The following is a 14932-nucleotide window of genomic DNA, read 5'->3' as shown; positions in this document are numbered from 1 at the left end:
ATGACGAGGCCCAGGACGGAACCTTGCATCCGATAAGCAATAAAGAAAATGGGGGATAGGCATGAGTACTTCAGAACAGAGAATCACAGCGACCTTAGCATATTGGAGAACTGGGCCAAATCCAACAAACTGAATTTCAACAGGGAGAAGTATAACGCTCTACATTAAGACAGGAAAAATCAAAAGGACAAATATGGGATGATTTGACAGCGGTACATGTGGGAAAAAAAACCCTAAGATCTTAGTACACAACAAGTTAAATATAACTTAATGGTGTGATGTGGCAGCAAAAAAGGCTAAAATATTGTTACATTGCATCACCAGAAGTATAAGCTGAGACTTTTGACATATCATGTGAAGACATGACTCATTCGAAAAGACAATAATGCCTGGTAAGATAGAAGGCAGTAGGAAACAGGGTGACTTGGAGGTCTCTCGTTCATAGGATCACTCAAAGTTGAAGTTGACTTGACAGCAATTAACAACAACAAAGTCTCCAGATAAAGAGAAATAATATTAATAAATAATAATATTAATAAATAATAACAACAATAATAATAACAACTCACCTGCATTTAAGAAGGAAATTGACAAGCAAGAGGAGAGTGAACAGAATAGTAACAGGCTTGGAAACCCAGGGCCTAGGAGGAAAGATTGAGGCAAAGATTGTTTAGCCTTGAGAAGACTGAGATGTGATATGACACCCATCTTTAAATATTTGAAGTGCTATCAAATGGATTACTTGTTCCCTGCTGCCCCAGAGGCTAGGACCTGACCCAATGGACTAAAAATACAAGAAAATATATTCCAACGTCCTGAAGTTTTTTAAAAAGTGCCCCACTTCATGTCTTTCTTTCATGGATTAAGACGATATACTGCAAGCAGCAAGCAAAAGTTATAATAAATGAGGAAAGAACGAATTCAGTTAATATACATAGAGGTACCAGACAAGGCTGCCCTCTGTCACCATTATTATTTTTATGTGTGATTGAAATTTTTATTGGGAATTTCAAGAATGACAAAGATATTAAAGGTACAAAAATTAGGAAAAATGAATTTAAGATCAGGGCATTCGCTGGTGATTTGGTTGTATCTCTTGAAGATCCCCAAGATAGTATGAAAAAATTACTTAAATCGCTATCTGATTTTGAAAAAGTTTCAGGATTAAGAATTAGGATAAAATTACAATGATTATTTAAAAATATGACAAAAATAGTGGAAAAACAGGATTTGTAAATAGCAAAAAAGTGAGATATTTGGGGTAATGATATAAAAGAACTCAGATTTGTTTAAAAACTATGAGAAAGATTAGAGGGAAATTAGGAAAGATTTAAGGAGATGGAAAGATTTAAAATTATCTTTCAGTGGGAAAATAGCTATTATAAAGATGAATATATTACCAAAGTTCCTCTTCCTATTTCAGATGAGTCCTATAATTCATAATGAGAAAGTCTTACAGGATTGGCAAAGAGAAATTTCAGAATACATATAGTCAGGGAAGAAACCTAGAGTTAAATGAAATTATTAACTATTGATATAGAAAGAGGGGTTATGGATTGCTGAATCTCAAATTGTATTATAGAGCTTCTTGTCTGATGTGACTGGATAACATCAGAAAACACCAGTCTTTAGAGGGAGAAGATCTTAAATTTGGTTGGCACGCCTACCTTTGGTTTAGTAAAGAAAAAGCTAACAAAGATTTTAATTATCATTTTGTAAGAAGAGCCCTATTGAAGGTATGAAAGATGGTTAAAACAAGATGCTCTCCACATTTACCTGTTTGGATTTCTCCTCATGAAGCATTCTATAAAAGGGAAAATACCATGAATGGATAAGAGTGGGGGATTTTGTTACTTTCCAAAATGGGTAATGTAAGTTAAAAACAGGAAGAATTGAATGATAGTGGAATCAAGAAAAAATTAAAATTGACATTAAGAACTTTGGTACTGAGGAAAAGATGGCGGATTTAGAAAGAATATTAGTTAAGGAAAACCAAAAAATATTATCCAAAATTTATCTCTCTCTCTCTCTCTCTGGCTTTTCTTCGCGAACGAAGATTCAGGAAGGACTCATCCTGGGCTTTCTACAAGTACGTTGATGACTAAAAATTTATAAAGTGTTGTTAAAATGTGATACAGATGAACTTGTTAAAGATTCAATGGTAAAATTGGCACAAAATATTGGACATAACGTTGAAATTAGTAAATGAGAAAAGGTATGGGGGGAAACAGTAAAGATATCATTAGCACAAAATGTAAGGAAGAATACTTACAAGATGCATTATAGATGGTATCTCACCCCTGTAAAACTATCCAAAATGTATAAACAGCAAGATGACAAATGTTGGAAGTGCAAGAGGGAAAGAGGAACTTTGTTTCATCAATGATGGGCACTTGTAAAGATAAAAAAAAATTGGATTTCCATACATCGGACAATTGAAAAAATATTAAACATAAAATTTAAAAGGACCCCAGAATTATATTTATTAATTATGACAGAAGAAGGATTGGATAAACAAAAAGAAAGAATATTATATGATATGATTTTAGCAGCTAGAATTGTAATCGCTCAAAATGGAAGGTGAATACAATGTCTGTGGAGCAGGGTTGGTTGGAAAAACTGGCGGAAACAGCAGAGCTAGATAAAATGACATGTTTTATGAAACGGAAAACTAGAGGAATTTGTACACAACTGGGAGCAAGTTATAGAGTATATAAGTTAAACAATCAGCTACAGGAAAAGAGATTCCAGCTGAACGTTAGGAGGAACTTCCTGACAGTAAGGGGCTGTTCGGCAGTGGAACCCACTCCCTCGGAGTGTAGTGGAGTCTCCTTCCTTGGAGGTCTTTAAGCAGAGACTAGATGGCCATCTTTCGGGGATGCTTTGATTGAGAGTTCCTGCATGGACTGGATGGCCCTCGTGGTCTCTTCCAATTCTCGGATTCTATAATTCTATGAACGGGGTATAATGGCAACATGGGGATTTAAGGATTAACTAGATGGAAATGGTATTTAAATAGTCTAGTTGTTGTTAGCTGGATGGCATTAATCCGAGATTTTCGGATGAGATTTATATAAGATATGCATATAGTTGGACAACAGTTTGGGGTTTTGTTTTTTTAAAAACACTAAGACCAACATGGGAAGCTAAACATGGAGAAATTTATGTAATATCAAGAAATGAAGAAGAAATTGTAAATAGCATAATGTGCTTATTTTTGGTTGTTTTGTGTTTTAAAACAATAAAAAAAAAATTTTCAAAAAGAAAGTAGCCAACTCCTTTTTGTGGTTTTTAAATGGAGGGTGGATGGCCATATGTCAGGAATGGTTTACCTGTTCATTTTTGCATTGACATGGGATTGAACTAGATGACCTTTGAATTCTACCAAAATCCTAGGTGGTCAATAAAAGATCAAATACTAGAAAAAGCGATAAGCAGGTACATATACATCTGGGGCCAACTATCAGAGGTGCCAGATGCTAAATCTCACCCATAATGGATTACTTTAGGGATCTCCATATCTAATGTAATGTAATCTAATCATCTATCACTGTTCATTTTGGGAGTTCATGCTTGCAAACTACAAATAGCTACAATGAACTGGACCAGGAGGAGCAGAACGCAATGGCATGTGATCTTCCGCTGTATGTTCATGACAGATACTTTGAAGTGAGCAAAGCTGCCATTTCATAAAACGGATACTCCTTGCCCTACACATAGGTATTAGTCTATGTGAAAGACAACACCACAATCCCTTCTTCCTATGGCCACTATCCCAAAGGAGTCCCTATCCTGTTTACACATTTACTTAATTTTTACTTATTTATATGGCACCCAATTATAAAAGTTTTCTGAGCATGTTATAAGAGACCCTTTCCTAATTCCAGGCTCCTTTTCCAGAGGGAAGGAACTGAAGAAAGGTGACTTGCAAATGGCCCCTGGCTGTAACTATTGGAAGTTCCATCTTCCTCAGTTTTCTCACAGGTGCCCATAGCTTCCTTAACATCAGGAAATGGGGAATGACGGTTACTTTGTCTCTTCTTAAAAAACGTAGGACTGTAAAGAAAGGGATAACAATCACAATGCAAAATTTTAAAAAGAATTCACCCTAGTCTATTACATAAGTATTTTTTTTCTTTGACCTGATTTTCCCCCTTTGCCGACAAGACTCAAGGGAAAGAAGTCAGTCTGACCAAAACTGTAACTTCTCCTCGCAAAACTCTGGGCAGAGCTGTTAAAAAAACTAAAGAAGAGATGACTTTACGCATGGTTCATTTAACTTCCCCAGTTGCTCCCTGACCAGTGAACGAATGCATATAACAGAAGACAATGTCCATGATGGAAAAAATAAAATTTTAATAGTTTTTAAATACAACGTCCAACTTTCATGGAATTAAAGAGAACCAAAGTGGAATTAAGAAGAACCAAAAAATGATCAATACAAAATCAGCATCTGGTCTTAGCAGCTGGAATTCCATTTTCCAGAGGTTGCTGTTACAAGTTCAGATGAGCAAATTGAACCCTATTTCCCCACCTTGAATGATGAAGTTAACGTTCTGTTTAGCCATCTGCACAGAGCCTGCTATGCCACTGGATTCACTTTTTCTTCATTTAAGCGCAGACGTTTTGATTCTGGTTCCTGGGAATTATCCGCACCTACAATATTAAGACAAAGCTTGTCCTTTACTACTGAACTACAGAGAGCTGATACTTAAAACATTCTTTCTGTCTGTATGTTTACAAGCTTTCTGGCCATAGTCAGGCATATTCATGGTACGAAACACACCTGAATCTAAGCAACCCAATTCTGCATGTGGCAGTGGATGCACTCAACAAGGTGATGACTGAGTGAGTAAGGGGCCAGGAAGCAATTTCACATGGCCCAGAGGTGGAAAAGTGTGAGGAGGAATTACTTTCCTCCCACAAAAGAAAGCTAGAGGTTAAAAGTTTAAAGATAGAACTGGGGGGGTGACCTATAAGATACAGAAAGGGCTGTATGCACAGTGGGAATTTTTCCCCATTCCCCTCCCCATTCCAAAAAAGCTCTTCCAGTCCTCTAAAAGGCAGTCAGTGTGACAAAAAGGGCTAGTGGGAAGAAAATTCACCAGCCTCCCCATGCATATTTGCACTCTTTCAGGCTCAAAGTTGGAGCAAACATCTAGGATCAGAGTGAGGTGGGTGAGGTTAGCCCATATCACAGGCTGTTCAGTTCTAAGGAAAAGCAGGAGAGCTGTACACAGAATGTGATGAATGCATAATTGTTTATTTCATCACTCACATATGTGCTGAGAAAGCAATTGGCTGCAAGTTTCCCATACATGAAATTGACACATGTGTGGTCATCACATAATTTTTTTATGTAGCTTTCATGCTTTTTCTCTTTGTAGAACTACTCTCCCTGTCAGAAAATCATGACATCTTTACTGGTTCAAAGGCCTATCTCTAGGTTAAGGCTATCCAAGTTTATAATTTAAGAATCTCCATTGGATGTCTAATCTGTGACAAAGGACTCTTTGTCAAACATGAGGAACCCTTGAAGCAATCCTGCCCCTTCCCTGGGTGAGTTTACCTGCCAGAGAAGATGGTGGTTTGTATAACACCTCAGCAGGGAGACGGAAGCTAATGCACATCATATCTTTGTTGGGGGCCACGTTCCTCACCAGTTCCACAGAACATAGGCCCTCTAAGGAAGTTCCCAAGCAAGTTTCAGCTCTTTTCTGAACGTCCTGTGCCGGATTATCATGCTTAGAAAAGCAATGGCAATGCACTGTGGGAAGCTCAGTGCTGCTGGGCTCCCCATTCAAGAGGTGCTGGAAGACATCCAGGAAGTCAATGGCCATGGCTGGCAAGTTCATGACAATATGCAGGGAGCTCTTGCGCTCTTTCAGAGAGAGTTGCCTGGCCAGCTCTTCCTTCACTGGCCCCTTCAAGAAGTCTCTGCCGTCCATGTTGAAGACTTGGACTTTTTTGTCCACTTTGTTCAATTTACAGTTGTGCTGCAACCACTTGTAGGACTCAGGGTTGAGGTCATTTGCAAACACAATGCAGCTCTTCTTCGCTGCTGGGATTGCAAATGGCCCCACACCAGCAAAGACATCAAAGAGAAAGTCGCCCGGCTTCAAGAGACTGATGATGCGTGTGTGTTCAGTAGAGAGGCGAGGATTCCAGTAGACTTTTGAAAAATCAAATTCATAGGAGAGGTAGTGTTCTTTAACCTGCAAGAGTCCAGCATACAGGGCTGCTGTTAGGTACACACTCAGGAGGAGCTGACCTGATGCAGTCAAATGTTACCTTATGGTTCAGACTACACCTGAGCTCTTCTTTTGATGGCTATGGAAAGGGAAAGCACCAGCAACCTGGTCACGTTCTGCAGTGAGCAGGTTGATGCATATTAAGGTTCTCGGTTATTGCCTTACGGTAAGCTTGTTTAAGAACCTCTCTGCTGCAGTTCTTTTTCTTTACAGTATTCCACTCTTGCAGTGCAATCCTATGCATTTTTGCTCAGAATTCTAGAATTGGAAGAGACCCCAAGGGCCATCCAGTCCAACCCCTGCAGGAACTCACAATCAAAGAATTCCCGACAGATGGCCATCCAGCCTCTGTTTAAAAACCTCCAAGTACTGTTGTTCTGTTGTTCTGCCTTGTTTAAAAAGGAGAGCAAATAAAGATGCAATGAGCACCCTAAACTTCAACCAGGAAGCTATGGAGCTGAAAACCAGATCCCATAGTGTGGACTTCCTCAGTGAAAGATACAGCACACATCTCATTTTCAACTTGAGAGTTAAATATAATGCAAATCATTCTCTGGGACACACAATAAGTTGTATCCATCATTTTCATTTTGCATGCATCTCTGACTAGGAAATGGCAATGCCCCTGAGAATATTTTGCAGCCAAAGGCTACAATGTGTGTGATACAGTTCAGAAATGTTGCTGCACATATGCCTTTTTAAACTTATGTATTGACTCCCACGTACAAGACATACCATATAAATCCACCCTAAATCTTGCTGGAAGGAATTCAATTTCCTTACCTACTTTCCTCAAACCAAATGCTTACATGCTGAGCGAGAAAGCCAGCACATGTCTGAAGGAACAGAATACAGTATGGTGTTTCTAAACTAGCTCTACAATTACTGTTTCTGCAATAGTTCATTAATGTGTTTGATTACGTAGTTCAGAATTTTTTTTATATGGGCTGTAAATTCAACTGGTAAGCTATACGCTTTCTACTCGAGTCTTATGAGCAGAGCTGTGATTTCATTTAGGCTCAACTGGGACTTCTCAAAACATGCTGAGAGTGCCAAGTCTGTCAAACCAAGAGAAAAGCAAGCATTAGTACAGTGGACTGCATCCTTCCATAATGTCTACTCTTTATTTTGTCTGCAGTCTCTCTCTGTTCGAATTCAACACTCTTTTTGCTACCTGAAAATACTGTTAAAAGCCGCAATACCTTTGTTATCATGTTGGCCTCATCTCCAGCTAGCACCTCCATTTGAAAGTTTCGATAAGCACTCTCAATGGTATTGGTTTTATTTACAGCACAGGTGATACCGTGATTCTTGTCAATAATAACTTGGCCTGAAAATAAAAGAGACAGGTAATTACTGTATATCTTCATGTGTAAATTAGAAAGTTCAGTTAAAAAAAATCAACCCAAAAAACCTGGGCCGACTTATTCACAGGTCAGCGTAAGTACTGTACCTTAGCATTTATCAAAAAGGGAACCATTCCCTTCTGAGTACAGTGGCAAAAAGCAAGAGTTTAGACCATACTGAGAGGACTGTAAAGAAGTACTGACCCCTTCTACACTCTCCAATGCAGTGACACTATTGACATGACCATATTACAAGAAGAGCAAGGAAAACTCACATGGAATTTCTGTTTTCAGCAGCAGCCCCATGTCAAACAAAACACGTTGTCCTGTCCTGTCCTGTCCAATCTGAAACCTAGCTGAGTTGGAAATTAAATTTCATGTTGGGCTTTATTGACTGTTGTTACATGCCCTCAAGTCAAGTCCAAGTTATGACAACACTCATGGAGTTTTCCTGACATAATTTATTCAGAGGAGGCTTGCCACTGGCTTTTTCCTAGGCCAAATATATGTGACTTGCTCAATATTTTCATTCAAATGTAAGAACTGTTTACTTCTCTGTGTGCCAAATGGGAGAGACCACAGCTCACTGGGAAAACCAATGCTTTCAACATAGAAGGACCCAAGCTTCAGTCTCTACCATATCTGGATATAAGGACCAGAGAACACAGAAATGGCCAAAGTACATCTCACAAAGGCTATTTTTGCAGACTTCAACCACCCAGATCCCCTGGACTGCCTTTTCTGACCCAATAAAAGGTGAATTGCCTCTCTTATAAACCTCAAAAATTGGGAACTTCTTCTTCAAACAGGAAAAATATCTCTGTTTTTCAAAACCAACAGTGCACTTCTGGATTTTTATTTTATTATTTATTTTTTTTTTTTTGCTGCTGTTTTGCAGCATACTTGGCAGTCCATGGAGCCCCTGGAGAGTCACAGAGCAGAAAACTGGCCCACAGACCTACCAGAGTTGTCTAACTTTGCACAAGACTCTGGAAACAGAAACAGGTTGACCTGGTACAAGATAGTCCCCTCTGTTTCCATATAACTCCCTTGTTGAAACAGCTTTATTGGCTACCAATTCATTTCCAGGCACAATATGCTGGTTATGACCTATAAAACCCTATTCAGCTTAGGTTGAGACTACAGTCAGCCCTCCATATCCACAATTTTTTTATCCATGGATTCAAGCATCCATGGATTGAAAATATTGCAAAAAATATAAATTTCAAAAAGCAAACCTTAATTTTGCAATTTTATATAACATTTTACTATGCCATTGTATTTCATGGGACTTGAGATATTGGTATCCACAGGGGATACCAAGGGCCCACTGTATCTGAAAGACTGTATCTCCCCATACAAACCTGCAAGAACTCTTTAAGATTATCAGGGGAAAGTTTTCTCTTGATCCACCACCATCACAGGTATGTTTGGTGAGGACATGAAAGAGAGCCTTCTCGGTGGCTGCTCCCTCCCTTTGGGACTTCCTTCCACAAGAGCCTAGGCTGGCTCCCTGCTTGCTTTCCTTTCACCAGTAAGCAAAGACATTTTTGTTCAAGCAGGTTTTTAATATATAAAAGCAATAGCAATAGCAAGCACATTTCTATACCGCTTACCGATGTACTAAGCAGTTTACAAAGTGTAAACGAATTGTCCCCAACAAGCTGGGTACTTATTTTAGCAAACTTACAGAAGGATGCCAGGCTGAGTCGACCCAAAGCCCCTGGCTAGTATTGAACTCACAACCTTGTGGTTTGTGAGCGAATGGCTGCAGCACAGGCATTTAACCACTGCACCACCAAGGAGTCAGGAGTGTGTTCTATTTATATTTTTTATCTTTTATAGTTTTAATATAATTTCATACTCTTGTAGTGAAATGATTTCAATTGTTTTAAAATTGTTAATTTTTAACCAATTTTATCTGTGAGCTGTCTTGGGTCTGACTCCAGCAGAAAGGTAGCATATAAATATAATAATAAATAAGTAAATAAATCCAGTTTATTGGTACCACAATGTTCTCATCCCGTGTCAGATCGCTAACTCCAGAGTTCACTGAGGAAAAGAAAGTGTGGCTCAGCTATTCACAGGTCATTTCTTGCCTATTACTCTCTTTTTTGTTACTTTATAAAAAGCACACAATGCAGTTCACAGTAAACCACATTATTCATGTCAGGTTTGTGTCATTTTCTTGTGTCAAATGCTAGAAGCAGCTTTAAAGAATACCTGCTGAATCATCACCTAGGAAACCACTAAACAGGATTACCACAAACCTTTATCCACACATACCAATTAAATGTTTGTAAGGCAGCTGATGGTCTCTCAGATTCAAGTGAGCGATGTGGCCCACTCTGCTAAACGCAGTGGTCACTTCCTGACCTTCAGGAAGTACTGCTTGCAGGATTTCCTCCGCCTTGAAATGGTCATAGGTCAATTCCAGGTTGTACTTGATTATCTCAGGGTTGACATTAAAGCTCTTCAAGATCTGTTGCTCAGATTCACCCAGGGAACCATCAGCAGGTACTTTATGAGGATCTAACAAAATGAACCTTCTGCCTTCATCTTCTGGATCCTCTATGACTCTCTTGAGACCAGGCCGCTTGATCAGCACCTCCTTAAGCAACTTCACCACTCTGTTTATGATGTCTTTGTTAACCTTAAGAGCTGGGACAACAACTTCCCTTTTGAAAGCATCTCTGTTAAGTTCTGTCATTCCACGTACCCTGGGATGCGGGAAGTTCAGTTCCAGGTCAGTCTTGTCAAGCATCTCTGGCATTGTGAAAATACTTTTTCTCTGCGATACTGCAAGATGTCCAGACAATGGATGAAGAGACTGGTCCCAAAGCTTCCAGGTTACTGGAAATGATGTATTTGATGCTGTGGTTCCAAAATATTTCGTTTTTAGGAGTCCAGCAAATAAGCCATTTAATGGCCTGAAAATCCTAGAAAGGAAATGATTCATTTTATAGACATTATGTAATCATTCAGTCAGAAATGGTACAAACAGGCATGTCTGCACTGTTCCCATAAATTCACTTTTATTTGTACAAGATTATTTGAAATTTACCTTTAGGTTATGCAGGACAGATTTGATGTGGCAAAAATTATTACTGTGGCTGGGGAAGGAGATGCTATTAACAGTCACACTATCACAATGGCTGCATTTGAACAATTGTATCTAAAGCTTAATAAACTGATATCCCTTCGCAAGTAGCTCATTTCAAGGCCTAGAGTGATTACCGTAGAGATCTCCAATTAATCATTCCCCCCAGGACTTATCCAGGAAGCTACGGATAGAATCCTGTCGGTTGCGTTGACGTAGTTATTTTGGCAATGAAGGCAGCAGTGACAAGATGGAAAAGGCTGCAGGTGGAATGATAACAAGGAAAGGACAATCAAGATAGCAGCAAAGAATGGTTCTCAGCCACCCGAGGCAGTGGGGGGCACAACAACAACACAACAACAAACTACTGTATATTCTCACGTATAAATTTAAATTTTAGTCCAAAAATTGACCTAATAAACCCAAAAATCCACAGGTCAATGTAAGTACTGTACTTTAACTCTTATCAAAAAGGGAACCATGCCCTGGTGAAAGGTGAGAGATTAATCTCTTCTCGGAGTGCCTAAAAGAAGCATCAACCCTATTGCCTCACCCATCCTTTAGGATGAGCACAAACAGTTATGCCTGCCAGAATTTCTTTGGCATCGTTTTCCTTTGCATTATCCTTTACATTCTTTGTTACACGCACCTAGGTTTTACCATTGACTTATCCATGGGTCATATCAGAATCCATAACTTTGGCCCCAAAACCTGCCCTCGACTTGTACATGAGGTCAACTTGCAGTCGAGTACATACAGTACTTCCCTCTATCTGGACATTGTGTTCCTGTTGATGAAGCCCAAAATTACACTGGGTTTTATTTTGTTTTGTTGTTTTACTGCTGCATCACACTGTTGACTCTGGTTTAGCTTGTACAGCCGCCTCTCCGTTTTTGTGGGGGATCTGTTCCGGATCCTCCTGCGAAAATGGAAATCCACTGATATTCAAGTCCTATTGGCTTGAATGGCGGAGCACACCCCATTTTAAGTCCCTCCGATTGTCCCTTGTGAGTAAGCGAGGGACACGGGTTTGAAGTCTGCACAAATGGAGGGATGACTGTAGTCTACTAAGACTCCTAGATCCTTTTTATGTGTAGTCGGCTCTTCGTATCCACAAATTCTTTATCCATGGATTCAACCATCCATGGCTTGAAAATATTCATTAAAAAAATCCAAAAAGCAAATCTTGCCTTTTTATATAAGGGACACCATTTTACTATACTATTGTATTTAATGGCACTTGAGCACCTATGAATTTAGGTATCCACAGGGAGTGGGGGTGCTTCTGGAAACCAAACCTCAGTGGATACCAAGGGTCCAAAACATACTGCAGAAATAATCCAGTTTGAGAGCACTTGAACTGCCCTGGCTCAGTGCTAGGGAACCCTGGGAACTGTAGTTTATTGTAGCACCAAAGCTCTCCAACAGAGGAAGCTAAATATCTCACAAAACTACAGTTCCCAGCATTCCCTAGCATTGAACCAAGGCAATTAAAGCGGTCCCAAACGGGATTATTCCTGCAGTGTGTTTGGGACCAAGGACCCACTGAACTGTTTGCAAGGCAGGTGTCTTGCATCCTACATTTGTGCATTTCATTTTCCCCCTCTCTCTAGATGTAGTAGCTTACATTTATCCCAGCTGAAATCAATTTTGTTATTTTTGACCCAATTCTCCAAACTGTCAGGGTTATTATTGGGGTTTTGCCCTCTGGGGTATTAGCTAGCCCTCTCCCCCAACGCACAACTTGGTATCATCTCTAAATCTGTTAAGCATTCGTTCTATTCCGTCATGTAAGTCACTTATATCTATGTTAAGTAACACCAGCAACAGGACAGACTCCAAAGGCACTGCAGGAAAAAGAACAACTATTGTCAACCGCTTACAAATCCACGCAAGAGTAGCATAATCTGGTCCACATTTTACTAATCTGTTTGCAAGTGTATCGTATCAAATGCCTTACTGAAATCAAGGTATACTACATCCACAGCACTCCCCTGATCTACCAAGCTTGTAGCTCTGTTAAAAAAGAGGTAAGATTAGCTTGGCGTGACTTAGGTCCAAAACACACTGCAGAAATAATCCACTTTGAGACGGCTTTAACTGCCCAGCTCAGTGCCAGGGAATCCTGGGAGCTGTAGTTTTGTGAGACATTGAGCCTTCTCTGTCAGAGAGGTCTGGTGCCACAATAAACTAGTTCCCAGGATTCCCTAGGGCAGTGAAAGCAGTCTCAAACTGGATTATTCCTGCAGTGTGTTTTGGAAGTTGGAAGGGCCTTCTAGGGCCATGGAATCCGAGACTTGTTTTCGAGAAACCGGTGCTGCTTCTTAGTAACCACCCTTTCTAAAGTCCAAAGCACACTGCAGGAATAACCCAGTCTGAGACCGCTTTAAAACTGCCCTGGCTCAGTGCTAGGGAATCCTGGGAACTGTAGTCTTTGTGAGACATTTAGCCTTTTCTGTGTCAGAGAGCTCTGTCTGGTGCCACAATTCTCTAGCACTAAGCCAAGGAGAGTTAAAGCGGTCTCAGACTGGGATTATTCCTGCAGTGTGTTTTATAAACTACAATTCCCAGGATTCCCTAGCAATGATCCAGGGCAGTTAAAGCGGTCTCAAACTGGGATTATTCCTGCAGTGTGTTTTGGACCTCGCTCTCCAGACCAGACTAGTTTGACACTGCAGGCTTTTTCCCCTGAGGCGGGCTCTGAGAGGGGAAGAGGCCGCCTTGCCTCACCTCATGCCGGCCTCCTCGGTGGCTCCAGAGAGAAGAGGGCAGGCCTTCCCTTCATCATCAGCCCTCGCCGGGAGAGGAAAGGGAGGAGGAGGAAGAGGACTTCTCCCCGCCTTTAGGGCGGCCCCGCTAGGCCCCGAAGCACCGCCCTCGCGTACTCCTCCCTGCCGCCCTCCCGCCCTCTTTCTCGGGAGGAGCGCCATGGAGGAGCCGGCGGCGGTCGGGAGCCTCAACCGCGGGGAGCCGGGCTGGTGGTACTTGTCGGCCCCGGAGGAGCCCGAGGAAGATGGGGCCCCGCTCCTCAGCCTCCCTCCAGGCCCGGTGGGTCTCGCTCGAAAAAGGGAGGCAAACGAGGCATCCATACTGGAGAAATAACCCGGTTTGGCAGCGCTTTGAGTCTTTTCTGGCTCTTTGCTATGGAATTCTGGGAGTTGGAGTTTGTTGTGGGCCCAGAGTAGAGCTCCGCTCTGTGCCCCGCAACAAACTCCAACTCCCAGAATTCCATAGCAAAGAGCTAGACAACAAGGGTCATTTGAACCAGTGTGCCATTTGAGAAGAAGAGAAGAACCACAATTGGAGATGTTAGATGCCTACATGTTGTTTCAGTCCTTAGTAAAGATGCTATGATGGGGAGGATATCTTCTTCAAATGACTTGAAGGCACACAACAACAAACAAACACAACAACAGATCCAGGGCATTGGAGTTTGCTGTGGTACCAAAGCTCTCTGACCGAAAAGGCGAAATATCTCACAAAACCACAAACCCTAGAATCCCACAGCATTGAGCCATGGCAGTTGCAGTGGTGTCAACCTGGATTATTTCCGCAGTCCGGATACAGCAAATCACCACCTGCTCAGCTCTTGCAGATTTGTGTGCGTTGGTTGTGTGCCTTCAAGTTGTTTCCGACCTTTGGGTTTTCTTGGCAAGGTTTGTTCAGAGGAGGTTTGCCATTGCCTTCCCCTGAGGCTGAGAGAGTGTGACTTGCCCAGGGCAACCCAGCGAGTTTCATGGCTGAGTGGGAATCAAACCCTGTTCTCCAGAGTCATAGTCCAACACTCAGACCACTACACCATGCTGGAGTAGGGTCTTCCTCTTTTACTATTGCCCCCCCACTTTACCAAGCATTGCACACTCATCCCTCCACATTTGCAGCTTTGACTTTTGCAGCGGCTTTGATTATTCACACATTTTATTAATATACTATCTCTAGAAATATCTAGGTCCTCCAGCACAACTCTATGGTCAACTTTAACCAAAAGCTGCACTGAAGGACCTAGAGATTACTAGAGAGAACACTCCGCTAGGCATTTGTAGCTCCTCCAGTGCAATTCCATGGTCAATGTCTGGTAGATGTTGACCACAGAGTTGCACTGGAGGACCTAGAGATTCCTAGAGAGGTGTTTTCTCATGTAAAGACATAGCATTTTTGTTATTTGTGGTTTTCCCACATTCACGGGTGCCCTGGCCCCTAACCCCAGCGAATGCAGAGGGACAAGTGTACTCTTG

The 14932-nt window shown here is 41.2% G+C and overlaps 2 protein-coding genes across 7 annotated transcripts in view; one reads left to right on the top strand and one right to left on the bottom strand.

Annotated features, from left to right (window-relative positions):
• Window positions 1–4342: 4342 nt before the first annotated feature.
• Window positions 4343–13510, bottom strand: TRMT5 (tRNA methyltransferase 5). 2 transcript variants are annotated; one of them, XM_089522765.1, is made up of 6 exons: window positions 13428–13510; window positions 10835–10957; window positions 9884–10536; window positions 7454–7581; window positions 5570–6215; window positions 4343–4656 (listed from the first exon to the last, which is right to left on the bottom strand). In XM_089522765.1, exons 2-6 carry the CDS (start codon window positions 10855–10857, stop codon window positions 4583–4585), a joined length of 1524 nt encoding a protein of 507 aa, XP_089378891.1. In that variant the 5' UTR covers window positions 10858–10957; window positions 13428–13510; the 3' UTR covers window positions 4343–4582. The 2 variants fall into 2 exon arrangements, with proteins under 2 accessions (XP_089378891.1, XP_089378892.1); XM_089522766.1 differs by lacking the exon at window positions 13428–13510 and adding an exon at window positions 11347–11868.
• Window positions 13318–14932, top strand: part of SLC38A6 (solute carrier family 38 member 6) — a 78490-nt gene continuing 76875 nt past the window's right edge. For all 5 annotated transcript variants that reach the window (XM_089522763.1, XM_089522762.1, XM_089522761.1 and 2 more), the window contains exon 1: window positions 13318–13745. In XM_089522763.1, coding sequence (XP_089378889.1) covers window positions 13431–13745 — 315 coding nt within the window. In that variant the 5' untranslated portion in view covers window positions 13318–13430. The remainder of the gene's footprint in view (window positions 13746–14932) is intronic.

The sequence above is a fragment of the Sceloporus occidentalis genome, unplaced genomic scaffold (genome assembly GCF_023333645.1).
Source record: "Sceloporus occidentalis isolate IW3139 unplaced genomic scaffold, rSceOcc1.0.p SCAF_4, whole genome shotgun sequence".
Classification (NCBI taxonomy): Eukaryota; Metazoa; Chordata; class Lepidosauria; order Squamata; family Phrynosomatidae; genus Sceloporus; species Sceloporus occidentalis.
Note: the sequence above shows the minus strand (reverse complement) of the source record. Positions and strands in the feature narration are given on the sequence as shown.